This window comes from Lepidochelys kempii, chromosome 10 (assembly GCF_965140265.1).
Source record: "Lepidochelys kempii isolate rLepKem1 chromosome 10, rLepKem1.hap2, whole genome shotgun sequence".
Lineage (NCBI taxonomy): Eukaryota > Metazoa > Chordata > Testudines > Cheloniidae > Lepidochelys > Lepidochelys kempii.
In genome coordinates this window covers 59465370-59491465 of record NC_133265.1, presented here as the reverse complement: position 1 = coordinate 59491465, position 26096 = coordinate 59465370, and the positions used below count along the sequence as shown (strand labels likewise).

Here is a 26096-nt window from a genome sequence, read left to right as displayed (position 1 = left end):
CAGGTGGCTGCGTGGTAGGGTGGCCAGACAGCAAATGTGAAAAATCGGGACAGAGTGTGGGTGGTAATAGGAGCCTATATAAGAAAAAGACCCTAAAATCAGAACTGTCCCTATAATGCTCAAATAAATTGGTTAGTCTCTAAGGTGCCACTAGTCCTCCTTTTCTTTTTGTGAATACAGCCTAACACGGCTGCTCCTCTGAAACCTATAAAATCAGGACATCTGGTCACCCTACAGCATGGGCCCATAGCTGCTGGAACTAGGGATGTGCTATTACACCGCCTGGCTTGAAGTGGTTTCCATTATATGCAGGGTTTACACTTCGGTTCAGTGGCTCTCAGCACCTCTACTATACAAATTGTTCCAGCGCCCTGGCCTGGGCCCTGTCTGTATCTCTGGGGTGATTATTAGTGTCGTGGGCCATGCCCAGAGCTGCGGGCGATGTGCGCTGGCTCCACCAGCTCCGTGCGGCGCTGCAGGGGGCTCCCTCCCGGGCTGGGCAGCCGCAGGTTCCCCCGCGGGGACCGATGGGGAAGGCGCTCCCATCTCAGGCGATGCCTTGCGGTGCCAGGCTCACCCCGGAGCTGGGGGCCCTTGTGCTGCTGCCGCCGTCCCTGGGCTCCCCGGAGCCGCCCCGCCCCGCGCCGGGCTGGGGGTAGCCCTGAGCGCACAGTCACAGCGGCACGGCACGGGGAGCTGGGGTCAGGCCCCGAGGCCGCCGCCACCACCGACCGGTGCCTGCGAAACCGGCCCCCCGGCAGCGGCGGCGGCGACCCCTCCTTAGAGCCAGCCAACACCGCGACCGCGGCCAGGGAAGGGTTAAGTGTTAAGCTTGTGCCTGTTCCAGCATCCGCGGAGGGATACTAAGCCGGAGCCTTGAACGCGGTGCTGCGGCTCCGCAAGCAAAAAAATGTCTGCCTAGGGGAACCCACAAGTTCCTTCCAGCGGGGGGCGGGGGTGGTCGGCTCTGCCTCCTACCCAGCGGCCCGGCCGCTCGCGAGCGGGGCCCTGCTGGGTTCGGACGTCACCGCGGGGAAGGAGGTAAATTTGGGCCGGGAGGGAGAAGTTGGGATAGAATGGGGGCAGGGGGTTGCGCTGGGGGGGCAGGGGGCCGTGCTGGGAGGGCAGAGGGGGTGCCCTGGGGGCAGGGGGCCGTGCTGCGGGGGCAGAGGGGGTGCCCTGGGGGCAGGGGGCCGTGCTGCGGGGGCAGAGGGGGTGCCCTGGGGGCAGGGGGCCGTGCTGCGGGGGCAGAGGGGGTGCCCTGGGGGCAGGGGGCCGTGCTGGGGGGGCAGAGGGGGTGCCCTGGGGGCAGGGGGCCGTGCTGGGGGGGCAGGGGGGGTGCCCTGGGGGCAGGGGGCCGTGCTGCGGGGGCAGAGGGGGTGCCCTGGGGGCAGGGGGCCGTGCTGGGGGGGCAGAGGGGGTGCCCTGGGGGCAGGGGGCCGTGCTGGGGGGGCAGAGGGGGTGCCCTGGGGGCAGGGGGCCGTGCTGGGGGGGCAGAGGGGGTGCCCTGGGGGCAGGGGGCCGTGCTGGGAGGGCAGGGGGGTGCCCTGGGGGCAGGGGGCCGTGCTGCGGGGGCAGAGGGGGTGCCCTGGGGGCAGGGGGCCGTGCTGCGGGGGCAGGGGGCCGTGCTGGGGGGGCAGAGGGGGTGCCCTGGGAGGGCAGAGGGCCGCCCTGGGGGGGCAGAGGGGGTGCCCTGGGGGGCAGGGGGCCGTGCTGGGAGGTGAATTCGGGGCTAAGGAGCTGCTGGGGTAGGGAGGCTGTAGAGGGGCTCCTCTGAGGAGTGACACTGGTGCTGGGAGGCGGGGGCGGGCGCTCTGCTGCGGGGTAGGGACTCTTCTGGGTCGGTTCTCTCAGTCTTGTCGGGGACTCTGGCGGGGCTGTAGCGGGCAGCAATTCTCCGGCTCGTGTTTTATGCGCCCCTGGTCCCTGTGTATGGTCTGTCAGGGAAGGAAGCGCCCGCACTAAGCTGGCGCTCCTGGGAGGACTGGAGCCCTGAGCACTCGTTCAACTCGCAGGGGCTAGGAATGCGGCACCGTGTGTGTCCCGTCACACGCCAGCCTGCTCGGCGCGGGGAAAGGAGCGGGCCCCCAACGCCGCCACCTCGCCCGGCCGCTGCACTTGTGGGTGTCTTTGCGGTGCAAAGGCAGATCGCTGGTTTCAGAGACTGTTTATTGTTTGCAGCAGCTTTGGGGCTCCGGAGCTGGTAGTTACAGCAAATTGTGTGTGTGGATAAAGCAAATTATTCCTCTCTGGAAATCAGGCAATAGCAATGCTCAAGCAGACATGGCTCTGCTGAGGCACATCCACAGCCCAACTTGTCAGCTCCATTGTTGCGAAAACAGTGAGTCACTTAATCTCTCTCTCTAATTTTCCAGATTTTGCTCGGGTTTACCTGTTTATGCCTTTTACTGGCCCAGGGCGATCTACCCCTTCCTGTCACTTCAGACTCACTTGTGTGTGTGTGTGTGTGTTGCCTGAGGTGGAGTAGAAATTGAATGAGGGGAAAGGAGGCAGAGGAAACTTAGAGAGTTGGCTAGTTTGAGAAGCTGCTGCTTGCTGATCTCATCCGTGTGCTCTGTTAAAGTGAGGCTTTCCCTTCGGATTTCCCCTCCCCCCCATCAGTGTAAGGGATGCGAATGCTTGAGCCCCCTTCTTTGTTAGGGACAGATCTGTCCGTGCACTGAATGGTGTCGGCACCAGCCCAATGGTAAAGTGCTGCGTGTCTCTTTCCCTCCCTGTGTTTTAGGACGTAATTGAAGTGGAGGAAGATGAATCCTCAGCAGCAGCGGATGGCCGCTATAGGAACCGACAAGGAACTGAGTGACCTGCTGGACTTCAGTGCGGTAGGATATTCTTCGAGGTCTTCTTATGGCTTCTCCACGGTAAAGCGAACCAAGAAGTAGGGGCGGCAGCCTGCAGGGCTTGGTTGGGTCCGACTCAGCCAATGTGCACACCTGAACTTTGATGTAATGTCTAGACTTCCAGATTTAATGCTCTAATACCAGCTGGGTCAATTGGTTTAACTGGTTAAAATCGGGCTGACCCGGAGATGGCGTAATCTAATACTTAATCTTTGTTAAACTGGTGTGTGGGACTGATAGTTTGTGAGGATTTTTCTTGTTCCTTTAAAGAAATGTAACTTGCTGGTGCTTAAAAGCTGCAAGGAAGTCCGTTGATACTTTGTTTTTCAGTCTTGGTTTGGAAATTACAAGCAAAGTATTTTCTGTGTGATGCTTTTTTTCAGACTGATTTTTTCAAAATACATAATTTAAAACAAAATAGAAAAATAGTGCCTCTTGCAAATTGGCTACTAATTAAAGTTATCCTGTGCCTTTAGAGCTCATAAAATAACAAGCTATGTATTTTGAGCAGTAGAATTTATGATGTATAATAGACTTTAAATTACTGTAACAATCTCAGGTTTTCCTGTTTACATTGCTTGCATATACAATAGAGGGTTTAGTAGCATTGGTGAAACTGCAAAGATCATTCTTGATTACTTGTTTTATGATTCTTTTGAATGTGTTAAAGTCTGTTTTCTGGAAGAAATATAGGCCAGTGAACTGTCATATGTTGAGTTTTTTTAGCCGCAGACAAGATTTATAAACTTAACTTAAACATCTGTTGTTTTTTGTTTGTTTTGCAGATGTTTTCCCCACCTGTTAATAGTGGGAAAACTAGACCAACTACATTAGGAAGCAGTCAGTTTAGTGGATCAGGTAAGATGCTGTTGAGAAACCTAAAGTTCAAGTCACTGAATTTAGATATTTTAGTTTATTTTTTATATGCAGAAAAAAACCCACTAATCTTTCAGTTGCACACATCTTCCTACATTTGACATAATCAAAATAATTGAAGATGCCTTATTTTGACCTACCTGATTTTTAGTATAAAAGGCCCATAGTTGTCTTTCATTGTGGCTTAAAATGCAGTTTGTTCAGTTCAGCACAGTGGAACATCCAGTATCTCTAATGGTTCTGGCATGCAAGTTGGGTTTGATACATGTTGGGTTCAGAATGTCCACTTCTTGCTTTTTGTTTCAGTTTTGATAAATTTGAACATACCATTTTAATGTGTTACCGTAATATATCAAATAATGAAATAAATCCTGAAAGACTTGTGAATTTATTTTAAATATCCATCCTTATGAAAATGATCAATTATAGGATTAATACTTCACTAAATAATATATGTATAAATACAATCAGAGTGAAATAATTTCATAAATAAGTGGAAAAATTATGCATGTTTGTTTATGTATTGGTCATATTCTAGTGTGGAAGTCTAATTTTCTAATAGCTGCATCATGTTGATATAGAAGAACTCTGGCCGGTGGAACAAGTCTCTTTTTTTTCCTTAATTAGTACAAAAATTTAAAGTATGTGGGATTTTTAAAAATACACCTATATTTTAAATGCTTAATTTTTAAAGTCGTCTAGTTTGGCTTCTACAAAGAAAAGAGCAGGATAAATTAGGATACTAATTTTGGTATGTGTCAATATATTTATCACAATATTATATGTTTTGAAACAGTAAAGGGAAAATGGTGCCTCTTTTGTTGTCTCCCTCTTCACAAAGTTCTCTTTGGAGCCTGTTTTGGTACAGGAAATTACAATTTCCTTGTGCTCTGTATCCTTCTGAACTTTGGCAGATATGATTCTCTCTCTCGTTTAAGCCTTGTCAATACTGCTATGAAAACCAGCAAATATATTAACAAAAATATGTTGTATTTATTTCACTACTTTGTGCCTTTTTTTTCTTTACTGAGAGAGTATCTGCTCTATATATTGTCAATTTTCAGAATGTTGGGGACAAACCTGTAATACGAACTATAAAGTCAACTGTATAAAAGTCTTCATACTGCATAGTCCTCAGAAATAATATTTTTTTAAAGAAACAATACTATTTACTCATGCAGTAGTGATGTTTCTAGTTTTCTAATTACTGTGTGTATCTTGTATGATTAAAAGAAGGCTTAGTGTTTTTATTTTCAAAAAATAAAAAGGTAACTTTGTAGGACACTTATTAAATTAACAGTCAAGTATTTCTTTGAACATAAATAGTAATGTTGCCTATGTATATTTTGTATATTGTTAGAGTTGCCAGAGCAGTCTAAATGTATTAATGGTGGCAATATTAAAAAATAAGAGTTCTTGTTGAAACCTTTTTCTTGTATGATCTTGGATTATTTAAACTCGGAGAAGGGGATTATTTAGTATCCACAACATCTTGAAAGTGAATGAAATTTGAAAAAAAATAAACACACAGTAATTTAGAGTCTCAGAAGAATATATTTTCAGAAATTTCATAAAATATATATATGGGATTTTGATTTACTCATTGCATGTTAAAATACTTAAATTTATTGTAATTTCAGTACAGGGATCTGCACGCCATATGTTGGTTAACCAATCTTTCATACAAACCTTCAGGTGAATTTCTTTCCAGAAATCTGCATCATAAGTGGAGTGTGTAGCTTTTCCCCCAAACTGTCCTCCATCAATTGGGTACATCTTACAAATACAGCTAGTAAGAATTTGCTATGAAAATCAAATGTTACATGGTCAGGAATGGTCTAGATAATACTTAGTCCTGCCTTGAGTGCAGGGGACTGGACTAGAAGACCTCTTGCGGTCCTTTCTAGTCCTATTATTCTATGAGTCTTTCTTTAAATTTAAGAGAGGTGCAAAGTGACAGGGTTTGTATTATGGGAAGAACAAGGAGATGTTTTGGTTTTTTTGTTTTTCCTTTTTCCTTAGTTTGCTTTTCCTGGATAAGTACATTTACATTCATGTCAAACAATAAATCTTTAGTGGTCAATATAAATCTTAAAAGATACCATTCAGCAATTGGTGATTCTGTTTGCAGGCCTGCTTCTAGGCAATGATTCCCCAGAAAAGAGAGAGCACCAAAGAGCTTAACCAGAAAAGTACAATCTTTTCTTTTTGGGAAATAGTGTTAATGGTTGCTTGAATTTTTTTATTGGGAAGCCTAATCTCTTCTGATGTGTGACATCATCACAGAGATACTATGCATGAGGGAATGCATTACAGCTGTCTCTCAAGCTACAACTTCAACAGAAGCCACTTTCCCATGAGAAGGATAGTGGGATATTGTATACCAAACTATCGCTTATACCATTCTCATGTAAGAATAACGACATCTAATAACACTTAACCGGATACGTTTTAGTTCACAATGTTTCTGGTTTTAGGGACTGTTTGGTTATAGACTCTCAGTTCCCCACTGCAAGGCAATCTGTTACATAGATTCTGTGTTCCCTGTATTGTTACAGTGACCTCAGTCTTGACCTAGACGGATTACTCTCTGCAGGAGTGAGAGGTGACGAACTCTGTATTAGCTCGGTTCTGGGACATTGTTAGATATCAGAGATGCATTTTTGAGATGATTGACAAAGTGGAAGTAGTACAGGTATTTAATTTCTGACACCCAAGTTTAATTCTGCATTGTGATCTTGATTTAATTTTAAGAATATTCTGTAGTTTGTAGAATAAATGTTTGAACATTATGTTTGGTTTTTTTACTACTAGAGGCCAAATTTAAAAAACGGGAAGGAAAAATATTTCTTCAGGTGTTTGCCCCTTAGGGGTATTCAATACCAAGAAATACATTATGCATGGATTTGTAAAACAGTTTTGTTTGTTTTACCATGGAGAATGTAGCTATGTCTATTTTTAAAAGGCTTACTCATTTTTGATTTAATACACAGAATTTGAGATATAACCTATTTACGTCTGTTTGAGTCTTTCAATGATTGTGCTTGCAATTATGCCTTTCTGGATTACTTTGTGAAGATGGTGCTTCCTTTACTATTTTTCCATTTTTAAAATAATTAGCTTTTTATCCTTTTTCCAAATGTCTTGTCTCAGCTGGGCTAGAGTAGTATTTGTTTATTGAAACACTTCTTAAATGTCCAGTTTAAATCTACTAAAATGAAAGATAAGTGTTTCAGGACAAAAAAATTAACTGCTCTGTGCCAGTCGTAGGAAGACAAACAGCTATTTATGAGTCTATGAAGTTCTTGTTGAGATTTGTTTCAAGGTACAATCCTAGAAAATATAAATTAGAAGGGTGGGAAAATGCCAGCTATGTTAGTTTATTTGATTGTTAATGGGCAAACTAACAAATGTCCAAGAATGTCTGATTGCTTCTTTGTTTTTCACACTTTAGCTTCTCTAGGTGATGCGGATGAAAGGGTGAAAGTTGCCCATCTCTTAGTGTTGCAGCAAGCATGATATGATTTAATACAGCCATGTTTCGGTCATCAGTTATTACAAAAGTACATATGTAACTGAATGTAATAAAACAGCCAGTCAGGGTACTGTGACTAAAATTTGTTGTTTGGCAGGGAGGTACCATAGGTTAACACACAAATGTTGTGCTTTGGAGTGTTGGACGATAAGGTGTTTAGGAATTTGAGAATTACACTGCTTGGTGGGTGTGTGGAATTTATGGGATCAGAGTGTTTTTATTTTTTGTTTTGCTTTTAGTTTTTTTCGGGGGAGAGAGTTTGCCTTCTAAAGGCTCATCATTTGTGAATGAAAGCTACGGGTGAAATAAGTGACTCTGATACATCATGGTATTTTACGACTGTAAATCAAGTGAATTGCTGATAATGTCAAATAATTTAATTAGATTAGTGATGGGAATGAATATATTGGAAAAAATAACCTGATACAAAATAGGAATGACAGAGTTAAATTGCAAAGATACTTTGCTATTGCTGTCTCCTGCTAAAACATAACAACCTCTTTTCACCCCCACCCCTGTATTGCTTTCATTCTCTCTATTTCTACAGTCTCCAAGATGGAAACTGCTTACATTGCCCAGGACTTTCTGTACTGGAATTTAAAATTTTTTAACTAAAAATGTTTCTGTGATAGCCTGACAGCAGGAAGCGTGATTGAGAATGTAGTAAAATGAATGTCCAGAGGCCATCCATCAAAACCAGATAAGTCAAGTGTTCCAAAGCTGGATGGCTACTTTTACCTGATGCTTTCGTCAGAAATGTGGAGAGACTCCCATTAAGTGCCATTTGTAACAGGCAAATTCCTGTCTTCTGCAATAAATTAGTGTTTCTGTAGTTCCCTTAAATAGTCAAAATGTTAGACACCTGTTGCCTATGTAATTGATTTGACGTTGAGCTCTTTGAGAAACGTGCACACAATTGCAAGTGTAAAACTATATGCCCAAATTGGTGTCCACACTGTGCATGCACACACAAACCCTTCTCTCCTCTCCCACCTCCCCAAGTCATGCCTATGTGCACAAGATCATTTTCCTGCTCTAGTCCAAATGCTTATATATATTCACACAGCAAACGTACTCAAGCAGTTTCCCTTTCTACCCCTTTGCATGTTAGAGTTGAGTGGGTTTTAAAGAGAGTGGCTCGGCATAAGCAACCAACTAGGGGCCTGATCCAAAGCTTAATGTAGTAGAAGAAAAGCCTCACATTAACTTCAATGTCCTTCGAATCAAGCCCTTTGTGTGCAAATTGAATCTGCACAGAAATTTCTTGGATGCAGTACAAGCATTCTTCCGTAGCAGATCTAGTTAAATAAATAGTCAGTTTCACCAATTATTAAAACTCTGTAGGAATGACTTGTATCATCCAGGTTAATTGCCAGAGTCCCCCTTGAGGGTTAGATTAGCAATTCTTCATACAAGGCTCAGGAGATAATCTCCTAGGTGGGGTGAAATGACCCATAGAGAGATAGTAGTTAGTCCATAGCATATCTTGCAGAGGAAAGTTATTGATTTTTGCAAGCCAAACTTTATCTTTTAGTCTCAAGAAATATGTTTGAGGAGTAAAATAAACAGGGACTACACTTCACCTATGCATCAAAAATTCATGGTTCTTAACCTTTCAAGCTACAGTCTTTATGAACAGAACTTGAATTCTCAAGGAGAACCAGTCACCACACCATCCTCCTTGTCTATATACATCTGGTGAAGTAACCTCTCTGCCTGACCCTGTTTCCTAAATTCTAGGAGTTGACAGGTGATCCCATGTAGATGAAGAATTCAGCCCTAGAATGATAAACATGCCAGCCCACGACAATCATTTTCTTACTTACAAATAAAATGAAGAGGTGATCAAAGATCTTATACTTTGGGAATTTGGTCATTATTCATATTTTTAGTTGTCCAAAATACTTTGTGGTCCTCGTGTATATTTTTCATGAATTGATTGAAGGCAGGTAAGTTGAATGCATGTGTTCTATGCACCAAAGGTCTAGAGTTGCACATGAATAAAAGCCTTAGATTATACATGCGTGTTGCTTATTTAATAATAGGGGCTATGTATAGGACTTTGTAAAACATCCTTAAAGCCAGAAGCAGGCAAAACTTATCTGATGAACCCAAAACTCTGCCCATGTTCACAAACCTTCTTATGAATGTGGTGAGAATTCTGGGCATGTTTTGTCTTGGCCCTTTCCAACTGGAATACCTTGTCTCTACTCCCAACAGATCTAGAAGATGGTGAAAGTCTGACCTAGGGCTTGAAAACCATCTGATTTAGAATTAGGGTGCTCAAGAATTTAATTCTGGTCCACTGCGCCGACTGTGTTTGAGGGTCTAGCAAGAAGGCTCACTGCAGTTGAATTAGGGGCACACTGCCTACTTGCTCCAGATCTTTCTTGAATTTGGAAGATGCGGAGCTGGGCATAGGTTTATTTGCTGGCTCCTTCTGGAAGACAGGAATGATGGAGTGGGCTAGTTAGCTGGCCACATAAGGCTGCTTAAGGTAAAGGGGTACTCCTGGGGGAATTCTGTGCCACTGTGCATGCCCAGAATTCATGTGTCCTGCAGAATTCCCCCCCCCCCGCAGAAAGTACCTTCTGCCCCAGAAGTGCTACAGTTCTGCCTTTCGCCCACCAGAGGACACTGTGGCGCCAGTACAGCCAACAGCATGAATGCAGTAGGCTGTTCTGGTGCCACAGCAGCCTCTGGTGGGCAAAAGGCGGAACTGCAGCACGTCTGGGCCAGAGTGTATTTTCGGGGGTGGGGAATTCTGTGTATGCGCAGTGGCACAGAATTCCCGCAAGAGTAGAAGTTCATCACAGCACCTGGCCCATGGAGTCAGGTTAGGACAGAGTGGAGCGCATAGGGTTGCTGGGGGGGTGTCACAGATGGGTTCAGAATGGCTGGGGTGGGGGACAGACTGGGGTGTGGGCTCAGGAGCTAGTAGGGTGACAGCATTAAGCCAGGGGGTGCATGGCCACATGGGAGGGGAGCTGCATGGACCCATGAGGGTGGGGGAAGAGACTGCAGGGACCCATCAGGATGGGGAGTGCAGGAACAAGGTCACATGTTTCTGACTGAATGGGAGGGGTTTGGCTTAGCCAGGGTCTGCATGGGGGAGGCTCCCCAACTCCCTAACAATCCTACACTGCTCCCCCAAAGCCTGTTCCATACTTCTTCCACCCACACTCAGTAACCATCCAGGTTCACTCCAGGCTCCTTCCCTCTCCCTCAGCTCCTCCGTTACTCCTGACACTCCCAGCCTTTGCACTGCTTCTGATGGATGCAGAAAATACAATGCTGTATTGTAATTTAAATGAATTACTCAAAGTTCTGTATTAATATGCCTAGTAAGCAATTTGTCAAAAAAAATTACCAGAATCTTTTTTTGGTCTGTATTGTTACAGACATACTTGCTGACAGATATCTGAAATAAATTACCAAAATAATTGAAACTGGCACAATTATATAGTGTTGTTTTGACAAATTATGCAGAATTTTGAAGAATTTTTAATTTTTTTGGCGTAGAATTCCCTCATTAGTAAAGGGGGCAGAGGGTTCCAAGCCCATTGTGGGTACAAATAGAAGGAACTGCTCATCTATTTTCATATGAAAACAGAAAAACACTTTCAGGGAATTTTGTTTTATGTTTGCACGAAGTACTGAGTTTTGTGTGAACCTTAAGGAATGCCATCTGGTTTTGGTTTGTGAAACTCTTGCAAACTGAAACTGGTGTATATAGCACAGCTCTAGTTATAAAGCTTGCTACAACTTCATGCGTGGAGTAGTCACTGTAAAAAAACAAACAAAGAAAACCATGCTGAAACTGTATTTAGATGTGTGAATGACTTCTGTGTTTGGCTTGCATAACTAAAACTGCCCCTCGGGAGCAGACATGTGAAACCCGTGAAAAAAACGCAAAAGTTGGGCTTGTTTTAGGCTTAATTGGTTTGTGATTTGCTTGTTGACTAGTTTTTGTGTTCTGGCTTGTTGCTCCTTTTTTTTTTTTTTTTTTGATTGGCTCCCAGCAAGCCGGTGCAACGAGAGGCAGGCAAGGGGCAAGCAGGGTAAGGGCAGGGAGAGAGTCAGGGCTGCACAGCGGGCCCACTACAGTCCCATACTGCACGCGGGGGGATCTAGTCACATAGAGTGTTGGGGTTCTTAAGGATTGGCTTGTTTTGGCCTTGTTTTGAAATGGGATGAGCTTGATTTTTGGCTTATTGTGAAAGTTGGGGTGCTTATTTACCATGTGAAAGTTGGCAACTGTGCTCAGGAGTCATGAAAGTTACCAGACCAACTAGTCACGCATAATAGTTAGGGTAACTGGCCAGATAACTAGATCTTCACCACTCACTCCTTGTGGGTGGTTACGCTTTTGAAAATGTAGCTTTTTTTTTTTTTTTCTTCTCCCCTCTCCAGTCACCCTGTGTTGAAGTCTGAGCCTCATCCCAGTCAGAGAGGCAATGACTTCCTTGCTGTCTCCTGGATATGTAGCTTCAGAATGTATAATAGCAATGTGTCTCCTCTTTAGATACACTCTTCACAAAAACTGAAGAAAACTATTATTCAGTGCATTTGTCACAGTTCAAGCCAGTTGTGCCTATGTTTTTCCTTCTATTGTCTAGCAAGGGCACCCACTCTAGGCTTCTGGCTCCTCAACTGTCACCTCTCTTGGGTGGAGACCCACATTTCTCTTCTTCGTGACTGGGGTATTTTCAAACTGCGCAGCTCCCTGCCTACAGTGTGAACTCCCCACCAAAGTCAGGTTGCCTAAGCATGCTTTACTTTTCTCCTCAGAAATGGTGAACAGTGTAATTGCCATAGTTAAGCTACCATACATCTCTTTCTAAGCAATCATATTTATTCTTAAGGTAAAAGCATTACAGAGAAAACGTGTTTTAAAAAAAATAAAAGAACCTACACACATGCTACAAATGTTACCAGAGATCACCCTCTTGTTCTGAAAGTGCTCTGGTTGGTGATTAGTTTCAAACCCCACATGGGAGATTTTCTTGTGGTCACAAGTTCATTACAACTTGAACTTAGAGTAAGCACTCTCATGAATAAATCAGTTACTCCTTTATACAGTTTCTGTTTCCTTATGTAACGGATGATCAGCAGACGAAAGGTCTCCCCTCAGGGCGAAGCTTCAGAGGTTGAGTCTGTAGATGGGAGTTGGCAATCCTCTCGTCTCAAGTACTTCCTAGCAATTTAATTTCACACATATTGACCCAAAGATCATTTGTGTCTGCTTCATTGTTCAACATAGTCTTTTGAAGCTCACAGTACTTCCCAGGGATTGCATTAATTCTGTCTTCCGCCTAAATAAGTTCAATGAAATCTCACAATAATACATAAACATTTGCATTGTTAATACAATGAACTCCTAAAATGTTAAACTTAATTTAATGAGTTTTGTCCAGGAAATTGCCATAACTGTCATAGCATTGACCTGTAAAATATTCTTTTGTTAGAAACTAACGTGCCTTGTTTTGGCTATCAAATGACCCGCATCCAATCCCCAGATGGCACGGGTACAAATTTACTCTTTTCCCATGAATAAATAGAGGGTGGGATGGTGTATAGTAGTCTTGCAAACAAACCCAGACACCTCTAAGCTTCCTTCTAAAATGCCTGTTTGTGACTTAATATGCGGAAGACCGTCACATAAGAATGGTCATACTGGCTCAGACCAAAGGTTCATTTAACCCAGTATCCTATCTTCTGATAATGGCCAATGCTGGTGCTTCAGAGGGAACGAACGGAACAGGTAATCAAGTGATCCATTCCCTGTCGCCCATTCCCAGCTTCTGGCAAACAGAGGCTAGGGACACCATCCCTGCTTGTCCTGCCATATAGCCATTGATGAACCTATCCTCCGTGAACTTACCTAGTTCTTTTTTGAACCATGTTATAGTCTTGATCTTCACAACATCCTCTGGCAGAGTTCCACAGGTTGACTGTGCATTGTGTGATGAAATACTTCCTTTTGTTTGTTTTAAACCTGTTGCATATTAATTTCATTTGGTGACCCCCTAGTTCTTGTGTTATGAGAAGGAGTAAAATAAGGAAGTGTTATTACTTTCTCCCCACCAGTCATGATTTTTTGTAGATCTCTATCATATCCCCCCTTAGTAGTCTCCTTTCCAAGCTGAAAAGTCCCAATCTTATAAATCTCTCCTCATATGGAAGCTGTTCCATACTCCTAATAATTTTTGTTGCCCTTTTTTGTACCTTTTCCAATTCCAGTATATCTTTTTTGAGATGGGGCGACCACATCTGCATGCAGTATTCAAGATGTGGGTGTACTATGGATTAATATAGAGGCAATTGTGATATTTTCTGTCTTCTTATCTATCCATTTCTTAATAATTCCCAACATTCTGTTCACTTTTTTGACTGCTGCTGCACATTAGATGTTTTCAGAGAACTATCCACAATGGCTCCAAGATCTCTTTCTTGAGTGATAGAAGCTAATTTAGCCCCCATCATTCTATATGTATAGTTGGGATTATGTTTTCCAGTATGAATTACTTTGCATTTATCAACATTGAATTTCATCTGCCATTTTGTTGCCCAGTCACCCAGTTTTGTGAGATCCTTTTGTAGCTCTTAACAGTCTGCTTTGGACTTAACTATCTTGAGTAGTTTTGTATCATTTGCAGATTTTGCCACCTCACTGTTTACCGGTGTCAGTTCTGTATGTTTTGGAGAATGAAGATCTGGGAATCAGAGTTATGCCTTGCAGTTCCCTTGCGAGGGTGAAATTAAATAGAAATACTAGCTAGAATTGTGATTTAATCTTTATTCTGATATGTTGTAACTTCAAGTAACATCAATTGTAGATAAAGAATTTCAGGAGTGGTGGGTGGTTCTTGGTTTTTCAAGGTTTTTTGACAATGGTGCATAGGGAGGAATGTGATGTCTATGAAAAGTTTGTGAGTTCTGTTCTTGCAGGTGTTCCTCTGGTGCGATCTGTGGGGAAGGGTTGGTACCTTCAGAAAGGGCATTAAGAAATAGGCTAGAGGCCTGGGGTAAAATGGGAGAAGGATCATACTGAGGTGAAGCAGAGAATAAATAAGCAGTTCAACTTCAAAATCACCTCCAGTCTTAAGGACTTGGTTCTACTCTTTTCAAGAAAAGTACATAAGAGAGTCTGGTACATCTCTGCATGCTGTTAGGGCAGTGCAGTTTATGCTACACTCTGTCATTTAGTTATTGTAAAGCTTTGGTTGCATGTGTGACTTTTGGCAAGATTTCTGGGTCTGCGGTTCTGATAGAAGGGGTCCATGTTATGGGTTATATGCTTATGTAGCTTTTCTGTCTTATGTTTTTTGTTTCAGCTGTCCAGTTGAACAACTTCTTAATCATTTCTCTGTCAAATGTAACCTAAACAAGCATGACAGCTGTTTCATATAATGCCAACTAATCTTTATTTGAAACTAGAGTATCCATTATGTGAATATTTTTCTCTCCTACATTAGTAAATTGTATTTTATTTAATTACTTATTAAATGTCTATTCTGTATAGTATGGACTGCTAGCTTTAATATTTCTCGGTTTTAAACTGTGTATGTTTGCATGTTCAACTGAATTGTATGCAGTTGATGACCCCAAAGACCTTAAGACACTACTCCAAACCCGTACAGTACTCTAGATTTGGAGTGTGCGTGTGGGTTTTTGTTTAGTTGTTTGAGCTGAAAGATAGTCTAACTTGAGTTTCTAGCTAGCTCCTTAGTACTGGATGTGTGAGGAGCTGCCTAATGCAAGGGATTTTCCAGCAGTGGTCTAACAATCTGTCTTCAGAGCTCTTTCTCAGATGTAGCATGCAAGCTATGTGTTCTGCTAAATCCTTCTGCTTTTTTGGATCTGTCACCACAAATATAGTAGAGAAATGGCTCATACCACTTGGAGGATAGCGGCTAAGAGCAGAGGTTGCTCACAATCCCCCTAATGCAGAGATGGGCAAACTACGGCCCGCGGGCCACATCTGCCCCGCAGGACCATCCTGTCTGGCCCCTGAGCTCCCAGCTGGGGAGGCTAACTCCTGGTGTCCTCCGTGCCCCGCAGCCTCAGCTCGCTGTGCCTCCAGTGCTCTTGCCCGCCACTCCTGATGGGCAGCGCGGCTGGCTCTGGCGGGGCTGCGAGCTCCTGCTGCTCTGAGTGGCATAGTAAGGGAGCAGGGGGAGAGGGGGGTTGGATAGGGGGCAGAGGGTCCGGGGGGGCAGTTGGATGGGGTGGAGGTTGCGGGGGGGCGGTCAGGGAACAGGGGAGGTTGGATAGGGGATGGGGTCCTGGGGGGGCGATTAGGGAGTTCTGGGGGTCAGGGCGCAGGAGTGTGGATAGGGGTTGGGGCAGTCAGGGGACAGGGAGCAGGGGGGTTGGATAGGGGATGGGGTCCTGGGGGGGCGATTAGGGGCGGGGGGTCCTGGGAGGGGACGGTCAAGGGACAAGGAGCGGGGGGTTGGATGAGTCAGGAGTTCTGAGGGGGGCAGTCAGGGGGCGGGAAGTGGGAAGGGGAGGATAGGGGGCAGGGGCCAGGCTGTTTGGGGGGACACAGCCTTCCCTACCCAGCCCTCCATACAGTTTTGCAACCCTGATGTGGCCCTCAGGCCAAAAAGTTTGCCCACCCCTGCCCTAATGCATTATGCATCATTCTAGAGTTTGGAGATCTGCATGGAGAATTGAGCTCTAAATAGTCTTCTAATGCTACAAATTGTAATACCATTTTTGAGGTATACAGCATTACCCTGTATAGTGTTCATTAGCATTGGCACATTGAGTGATAGCTCACCTTCCAGTTCTAAAAATTAGAAGTCAATTTGTTACTTCAAGGTGAGTATCTTCTCTCCTTTCTGCTCCTCCCACTTACCCTGATAGGTTTGCACAAATGTGTAATTGATTTTTAAATGCAGGTTTTTTTTGGCACTCTTTTTAAAAAAAAAAAAAAAAAAAAAGTTTTGAAAAATCCTGTTTTGAAGAAATATTAATAGGAAGTTTAAAAAAACTCTAAAAGAGGCTCCATGAAGTGACAGATGTGATCTGTGTGATGTAGTTGATAAGGTTTTCATATCTCCAATATTTCTCAAAATAAAAATGGTTTATTTTTAAGCCTTTTGTGGACTAAGGTCTTACTGTCTGTAAGTTCAGTTTCAAGAAATCTGTTGAGTGAATAAAATGTGTTTTAAGACTAACAGAGGCTGCCTTATGCCAAAACTTCAAATTTGCTATATTAGCACTTCTTGAAGCATATACTAAAAAATAATTAATCCCTCAGTTTTATGCTGTTCTGTGAGGGGAAAAAGGGTCATGTAAATGAAAAGCAAAAGCAAACGCTTCTTTGTGCAGCACTTCGATTTTAATTAGCATACCAGATCACAATAAAATACCGTCCCTGCATTTTAAAGGGGCTGGATAACTTTATAATTAGTATTTGTAACTAAGGATACTGAGATCTGAGAAATCAAATCTAATTTTTCAGGGAATTGAATGATAATTGGAGGGGTAGGAAGGGATCCACTGTTACCCCTCTCCCTATGTTACCCTCTTCCCTCTGAAAGAAATAGCTCGACTGCAGCACGTGACAGGCCACTGGTTGAATTTGGTATGGCACTTCTTAAATTGCTAATTTTGTTGAATACATCAACCTGAATATTTGTGGGTTGCTTTGGTGCTCTGTAAGTGCCACAATGCATTATTTATTGAAAGTTGTGGGGGACAGGTTTGTTTCTATTATGTGATTCTGCGATGAGATAATTGGTAATTTGATTACTTGAATGAATGCTTTGTTTTTTGCATTTGTAAAACAAAGCTGTGTTTGTAAACATAACATTAAAAACATAAAGGGCATATTTTTTCGGTGAAGATGTTAACTGAATACCAAGAAAGACAGCAAAAAGAATCTTTTGTTAAGTTTTAAAATGTATCACTGTTGTCACTGGATAATCCTGCTACTAACTATACCCAATCTTTAGGAGTTTGCTTTATTTTTCCACGTACACTATGTCTAGAGAACATCTTGGATGTCTACATCCATTAACTAATTTTGGGGTAACTTTGAAGTTGTCAGTGTTTATACAAAGGTATTTGGGGGAATTCCCTACAAGTACTTATTTCACTGCCATGTTACTTGTGAGAATGTTGATTCATATGAGCAGGCTTGCTGTGTTGGAAATGTTCGTAAAACTCTAGAAATACTTTTTTGAAGGGGGAGAGAGGATGGGAAACGAGTTGTAAAATTCTCTGGGAGTGATATCTAGATTTCTCCCAAACCAGTTAAAGTGTAAGATACCACAGAAAAATTTTGCAACACCAAAAATTTGTTGCATATTTTTGATACTGTACATAATATTCATGTAATTCGAAGTCTAACAAGCTAATAATTCAGTTGAAAAAAATGAGTATTTCATGATATTTGCATGCGGGAACATAACTTTTTAATTTGGACAATCCTGTTTTGAATGAAATAAAAACTGATCAGACCTTCAGCTACTCCTCACATTGAATCTGAACAGTTTTCCTTACTCCACCCACCCTGAGATTTTAGGAAGACTGGCTAAATCTTCTGTCAAACTGTGCATATAAATGTTACCCTACCTAACCTGTTGAGAGTAACTCTAGACAACAAGCCAGTGGTAGAAATGCCAATACTGGTACCTTGTCTACACTAGAATTGTCACTATTCTTATTCTCATTGATGAAGATGAGCCAATGGTAGAGTACAGCTCTTAAACTTAAACAGCTTAAACTTAAACAGCTCAATGTAGGATGCATTGCAGCAATTATATTCTGAAAAGTGGTGTTTTGGGGGTAAAGATGGCATTTTGGGGTTCCATGTTCTCTCACTGGATTCCAGAGCAACTTTTTGCCAGTTTATAAATAGAAAAATCACCTTTTTAACTGCCAGCTCTGCAAATTCAACCTGGAATATGAAAGTCAATCTGGGTTCTTGTTGTATTAAGTATCATCTTCAGGAACACATTCTGCAGGAACTCTATACTTGAATACTATCCCATTGGTGCTAGAGTTTGAATAGCATTTGGCTTGCTGACTCTCAGCTGTATTGACTGTTAACGGGAGTAAAGAATAGTCAAAGCATAAGCCAAAATGGCTCTGCATACATCGAGACCAGATGTGTTGTGTGAGAAGGTGTCCCATTTTTAGTCACTCTGTTGACTGTAACCAGACTTTAGAGTTGATGTATCCAATTTTGGATTTATTATGTCACTATCTTTAAGGGAGAATTAATTTACAGTTCTCATATCTTCTGAGTCCACTTGTAATTTCTGCTTTGAAAAGGTGTGTGACTCTAGTGTCTTGCCCTTTTACATGTAGTAGTTAAAACGTTAGCTTGAAAGTCCATTAAAAAAACTGAAATAAGATTTTTATGCTCAAGTGAATAATAGGACAAAGGGAAGGGAAACAAGCAGTTAACAAAATTAGCTGAAGTTCAATTATCCTATTTTAATGGGTATAACTCGCACCCAAGAATATTTGGGCATAATATGTAAGAAAAATGGATAAGGCTTTTGGTAAAAATTAAGTAACTGAGCTATAATGTCTGCACTTTGAATGAAGAGCATGATTGCAACCTAAAAAGATGTAGATGATTAAAAAGTGCAAAGCATAAGTCACTGAACCTTACTATTTACAGTAGGTTTAATCTATGTATAGAGCTGTGCAAACACAGTACCAATATAGTGCGACCATATATCTGCCTTACAGCAGGATCTCTAAATATGACAACTTCAGTGCATTGGTGTGGTGGTGGTGAGAAGAATGGAAAATTTGTGATTATAGAATGTGTGTGTAAAATTACTTCAAGCAAATTTTAGCAGAATTTTTAGTCTCCTTTAGGGAAGTGGAATACACTGATTTGAGAGCAAGACATTGTGGTCTTGATTCTATCCCAACAACTACTTTGTTTTTTCTGTGAAATGATTAAACCAGATCGTTTTGCTTGTAGAACAACATTTTTTGTTGTTTTAACGTTTTGATGATTTTCAATGCAGCACCTATACTTGTTTCAGTTTCCTCATACAATAATTTTGTGAGTCATAGTCCTTGCAGAAGAACACAGCTTAAAATCATCAGTTTCTTCACAGTTCACTTTGCTGCCAATTACAAGTAAACAAGAGCAAAAATGACTATCATTTATTCCTTTAATGTTTGCGTTTGACTTGCAAAACATTCTTTTGTAGTAGAGAAGTAACCCATAAGGGTGTAGCCACTCTTTCATCTTTTTGTATATTAAATGAATTGAGGGCTTTATGAAGAGATGGTGATTTAATGAAGCTGATAGAGTTTAAGTAATGTAAAGCTTTGGTACATTTTTACAAATCCAAGACCTTCTCCTGCAAAAACTAATATCCAGGTGTAATGTTAATTACTGCAGGTGTCACAATGACTGTGTTCTGTAATGAGTGTTTAAAGCATTGGTAGCTCGAACACTTTGGTTCAAAGGTGATCAGCTTCCTTAGTTTAAGTGCATTTATTTTATAACTCATTTTTATTTCTTTGAGTGTAGAAGGTCTGAAATCTATATGGGTTTTTTTTTTTCTTTGTGGGTATGGAGGTGTGGGTGTGCAGGGATGTGATGGTTTGTGGTGGTGTTTTGTTTTGTTTTTTTGCTTGTTGCCTTTTGTTCTTCCTGGAGGACTAAATTGACCACTAGAGAACTGGAGTATGAACTTTATCAGTCCTATTGGAGTCAATATTTGAATCTTTAACAAAAAAGATTTTTCTTTAATTTTAAATATCTAATTGCTTCAAGCAAATGGACTATATAAAAGCACCTTGCCCTCACACTTCTTCATGTTGCAGTATCTCATGTAGTCCCAATCCTACTAGTTGTCCAGTCCTCAATAGTCCTTCAGCAAAATCAAGCTAGACAAGACTTGATATTTCTAATGTAAATACAGAGACAACCTTTATGTGGAAAAAGCCTTTTCCCTTTGCCTCCACCTCCGCCCTCAAAAACCAACCAAACAAAAAATCATCATTTAGATTGTCATGAATCAGAAAAAACTGCTGCTATACCACCTTCGCAAGTCAACCTTTTTTTTCAAGTGGGAACAAAACAGGTTTATTAAAAGATAATTTTTTGGCCATACAGAATTGTAGGAAGGTTGCAAATCTTTAAAATACAATTTAAAAGAAAATTCTAGTTGTGCATATAATACTCTTCTTCAAAATGTCTTCTCTTTTTAATGTATAATGGAAGTGGTCTTAAAGCTTTCTAAACCAGTGGGGACTTGCACCGACAATAGACTGGTCACTTTAAGTGCATGGTTATCTTGAGTGTTGAGAATCAGAGTCCTTTTTATTCATCTCATTTGGTATTAGCTTGATAATCTTCTGATCTTCAAGGAAAAATGGGCCTAAATGAGGAATTACATCTAATGTGAGGAACTACAGGTTGGTCATTTATGCTCGATTCTTGAGATCTAAAGCACAGTTCATCAGGAAAACTTGGAAACGTTTATCCTCTCAAGTCTCGCTTTATGCTGTTCATTACCATTTTTAATTATTTGAATAACTGTGTCCAGTGCCGATATTGCTGCAATGTAATATGTTTGCTCTAACCTATATTTTGTACCAACATGCTTTGTAGTGCTCTTAGTGCTGGACTAGAAGGTTGTAGGATCAAATCTCAAGCCTGGTCTTGTGGGGGTTCAGGGCAGTGATGACTGGCAGGTCGTGGTAGTAAGAAATGTCATGCTTTGGATGATGTCCTAAAAACAGAGCTTCCGTATGTCAATCCTAGTGGCTGTCTTGTATTCTAATGTCTGATAGGACTTTGCTCACAAAAGTAGGTACTGAGTTCTGCATATTGGGAAAAATTCCTCCCTCTCATTAAAACTGCTTCTAATATCAAGGTGTTGCTGTTGTTGAACGGACAGTGCTTGCTTCAGTTATCTACTAATTTACTGCACTCACAGTATTTAATATTTTTTCTGTAGTGGGGGGGGGGAGTTGGTGTTGGGGAGACCTGGAATTTGGCAGATGTTACATAAAACCTTTCTTCTCTAATGATAGTGTTCCTTTCCACTGGATTTGGAATTGCCAATACCTGCTTTATAATCTGAACAGCGTTTTTTTTTCTAGATGCAGCTGTTTACTTTTAAATAACTTAAGTGCCCTCTGAACTGTCGTCAAATACTGCTTCACACCTTGTATTCCTGCTAGTGAAAATTGGTACGTATATGACAGAATGTGTCTTGGGCTGCAAGGAGGAATCAGAGTTTGGACATCTTTCATATATGTGTCATAGGCCGCCTCTGACTTGGTTACTGAAGAACATGCCGTTGCCATAGCAATGAAGGTCCTTTGAAGGCAGAATTCTTGGCAGAGCTGTTGTCTCCTGAAGTGCTTGGTGTGTTGATATGAAAGTATCCTGTCAGCATAAGCACATAACTGTAGTTCTGCAATGAGAAGAAAAATCTATTTTAATTTAAGATGTACAACTTAATTTTTAAGCTAAGTGTGATTTGAATCCTTGTTCAGGATGTTGGCCATTTGTACAGAATTTATTTGTATTAATGCGGTGAACAACTTATATACTAAAAGCAAATTAAATACATGTACAGGTTGAGGTACCAGTTTTTTCTTGCATGTTTAGTTTACTAGCTTCTGATACTGCAGTCACCTGTGAACAGTAATAGATACCTAATGTTTATTCTTTAAAAAGATATCTCTAGTTCTATCTTTCCCTTTTGGAGCATTCTGTTCGTAATTTGGGTTCTTGTATAGTGTTCTGGACAAGCTATCCAGTTTTCTGCAGTCTTCATTAATCTCCAGTCCTGTGCTCCAGCTGAAATACATGATTTGTTTAAATTTTATTATAGGTTATAAATATGGCTAAAGTGGAAAAAAGGTTCTGCCCCTCAGTGGTACCTAAATGTTGAAGAATTTAGTCATATACCTACTTAGAGAATATACAGCACATAGGATTCATTGTTCAGCAAGCATACGTGTGTGTGTGTGTGTGTGTATACATAAAAAAAGTTTTTAGTTTTAGAGAATACGGTCATGGTTATTAGGTCAAAAATAGGACTATATCAGTGTAGGTCAATCTCATAGAATGTAAGCGTATCTTTTTATTTGCAAGTGGTGTATATCTCCTCCCCCCCCCCCCCATGAAGCATGGAATACACAAGCTAACAGTACTTAGGAGTAATATAACCAGTTCACATATGCTGTGATATGGGGTGGACTGCAGGAATTTGCTGGTTGCTTGTTTCTGAATGGAAACTTGGAAAGGCTGTTGTCTTTCATATATTTGATCAAGATTTTTAATTTCAGTTTCAAGACATCAAGACTAAAATATTTAAATTTTGATATGAAATTTGTCAGTTATAAATCCGATAAATGCTGTGCAATATGCTGAGTTCATGTGAATGATTACTTTCCATTTCTGTAATTTGTCAATAACCAAAGCACCTTTAGGGAAAGGAATGTTGGAGTGACGCATTGAGAGGTCACCCCTACCTTTATCCTTCACTCCTTTTTTGGTTTGCTTCAGCTTTTGTGTATCATTTTCTGAGAAGAAAAATGTACATAGGAATTAAAGAAGAAATTTTAGGAGTATCTCAGTTCATAAAGGTGAATTGAAGGGTGAAATTCCATAATGGATACTTTGTCTTTATTGTACTTTATTTGTACTTTGGGGGAGTTTTCATCTTACTATGGCCAGCACATTCATCACATCAGTGACATCTGTAGTGCTAAGGAAGTATAGCTTTAGCTGGACTCAGCCTTAGGAAGTATTACTGCAATGCTGTACTAAGCAATTTAGACATGTCCTGCTACTTCCAGAATCCGCATCTGTTGTTTTAACTTGGGTAGACAAGTTATTGGCTTGAATGACCTTGGTGCAGTGACTTGACTTTGATAGGTAGAAGGGGAGGAGATCAACATTGATTGCAGTGAGAATGTGAAACAAAGAAATTTATGACTCCACAAGGTATTGTTGTCCTCTTTCTCTCTCTCCTTTTTTATACATTTTAAGTGAGTTTGGTGCTGCATTGACAGTCATGTACACTGAAGCCCTCTAGTTACCGTTAGAACAGGTACAACACTGACAATGCATGCTTCCCCTCACAGTCTTTCCAGTGGGTCTCTTTACTTCTGGAAGAAAGCCTTTCAAGGTTCAGACAAAAGTTCTGTTTACATTAATTAAGTATTTGGTCTCTTTGCTAATATGGTCAGGAAGTGCATCTGGTAATACTGATGGATTTGTTGTGGCAACTTTTCCACTGAAATGGTCTGAGACCTCCAACTCATTACACATTCATTGACCAATGAGCATACCGAAATGTTACACAGATGGCAACCTTATTTAGTCAGCCCTACCCAGAACTCCCATTTGAAATAACAACCCAGATGTGAAAGTTCCTAAGTTCCAATATCCTAAAATGACTGTTCTGCACTCCTAAAATGTGGTGGTAGCTATCTTAGAGTTATCAGATTTTGTGCTACAAACAATATAATAATTGAGTAATGTCAAAGGACTTGCCTCTGGCTTCAGTAGGAGCTGACTGAATGAGAACTGCAGACAAGAATGTGGGGAGTGACTTTGGGGCAGTATAATTTTGGATTATTAATGCAAAACCATCCCTCACTTTAGATAAACTGAAGATGTCACTTATGATTAAAATTAGATCTTGTAGGCTATGACCTGTCAGAATAACAAGAACCTAATGAAATAAGGAATACACAATGGTTTTATAAAAAGGCTTTATTGGCATGGGCTTGGAATGGCTGTTACTCACAAGTAGGACTAAGTGCAGGAAAGATATATTCAGAGTTGCCTGATAAGTGCATTTATCTTAGCTTTAATTTGTCATAAGGTTATTGCACACACCTACTCACACATCTTGCTCTCTACCAAATACCGGTAAGTTTAGTCGTCTTCAAGTTCACATTTTGCTTTAGCCATTACAGGTTCATGTGTTGGAACATCATTAAACTTCACGATCCAAAACCTAAAGTACACCTTTATTTTTGACTACCTTACATAACAAATCAGTTTATCAAGAATTGGACAAAAACACAGAGAACCTTTAAATGATTTGATTTTAAGAAAGAGCACATCTTTTAATTGCCAATGCAGTGTAATAAATTGAATATATTTATATATAAAATCTAGGGGTATCTTGCTAAATGAATAAACCTGTTAAAATATTTCTGTGCAGTACACCAATTATCCCCGTTTCTGTTGCTCACAATTACAGCATTCTGAAATGAGCAATTAATAGGACAATATCCACAGGGTGCTCAGTTTTAACACAGAATGTTTGGGAAGTTATAACTTTATTTTGTTATACCTTAAAATTCAAACTTGAAAAACTTTTCATACATATTTCATACATATTTTCAGATATGATTATGAGAGCCGTGAGAGTATAAATAAAATTTAGGCTAGATACTACTTTAGGATCTGAACTTGCATAGACGTGAGCACCCTGTATTCCCATTGACTGTGGTGAAAGTTTTGGGTGCTCTATTGGTTTTGTGAGATGAAGCCCTGACTAAAACTCATTGACTACATGTTTTGATGTCCAGCTTTTGGCTATGAAGTTGTGGCTGCCATTATGGGATCAAGTCTGTGCTACTGATTCAATAGTCAAGTGTTCTTTGACAAAATAAACGTCTGAGTTAAAAGTTTTAATTGTGGTAAGTATGGCGGTTAACATGGGTTTTGTAAATCATGTGGCTCATTCTCTCTTTTTGAGTAAAAATATAAATGCTTGGTGGCAGTGGCAAACGTTACTATGTGCTTCACCACAAGCAGTATTCAATCTCTAATTATATTGTCGTTCACCGTTAGAAGTTTAATTGCTAAGTTTTGAATGTTTATGAACATCTTCACTACAACTAAACTCTCTATTTTGTACAGGTGGAAATGGTCATTGACATAATTGTGACAAAGTAACAGAGAATTCTAACACTTCAATAACCAGATCATCAATTTTATCAGTTGATGCAATGTACCTGGTGTATTTAATACACTACATTTTTTTCTCTCTAGTGTTTCTCCCACCATATTATAGTTTCAACAGAGAATTCAAATTGTGGGCTTCTGGGTCACAGATAGTTGCACTTGGGCTTTATAACAAAAAAAACCCACAATTTTTTCCTCACAAACTGAGTTTATTGATTGGCATTCTAAAGCCTGGTGGACTTTATTTCAATCTGTGAAAATGCGCATATCCAGTGCTGTGCACGTAGGGACTGATACTATTAACTTGACACTGAAAGCTGTTCTTGTACTTTAAATAAGATGAAGCAAGAATTAATGTCTTCATCAAAAATTCCCGTCCAGCTTATATTATTATATAAGAGAGGAAGGAGAATCTCCTGTTCTAAAGGATAGGGCCTGTAGGCGAAAGGTCTGTTCCTTGCTCTGGCACAAATTTCCTGTATAACCTTGGCGAAGTCAGTAAAAGTCCACATGCCTCAGTTTCTTGAGCTGTGAAATGTGGGTAATTACATTATAGAGGAGATGTCATGTAATTTAACATCTTCCATCCAACGGAGCGCATAAAATTGCAAAGTATTAATAAAAACGACTTCATCTTCTCCTAAGTATACATATAAATGGGATTGCATATGTGTTTGTAATAAGCACTGTCCAGTGTTAGATTCCCCCTGCCTCCACTTCTGTAGATTTCTGTGGCTTTAAATGTCTTAACACAAATTTCTCTGACTTCGTGAGTTTAAGTTCCTGCCTGTTGCAAAATGTTTCCTTCTGGAAAATATGAAATTGCAAATTTTTAAGTTGGGACTTAACAGTACATTTTCAAACGTGTGTGTGTGTGTGTGTACTC

The 26096-nt window shown here is 41.0% G+C and overlaps 1 protein-coding gene across 6 annotated transcripts in view; it reads left to right on the top strand.

Annotated features, from left to right (window-relative positions):
- The first annotated feature begins 662 nt into the window (after positions 1 to 662).
- Positions 663 to 26096, top strand: part of TCF12 (transcription factor 12) — a 281050-nt gene continuing 255616 nt past the window's right edge. For 2 of the 6 annotated variants that reach the window (XM_073303770.1, XM_073303769.1), the window contains exons 1-4: positions 664 to 1041; positions 2182 to 2341; positions 2747 to 2843; positions 3647 to 3719. In XM_073303770.1, coding sequence (XP_073159871.1) covers positions 2769 to 2843; positions 3647 to 3719 — 148 coding nt within the window. In that variant the 5' untranslated portion in view covers positions 664 to 1041; positions 2182 to 2341; positions 2747 to 2768. Of the gene's footprint in view, positions 1042 to 1838; positions 2342 to 2746; positions 2883 to 3646; positions 3720 to 26096 lie in introns of those variants that run through there. The other 4 variants (XM_073303768.1, XM_073303771.1, XM_073303765.1 and 1 more) reach the window with 4 other exon arrangements.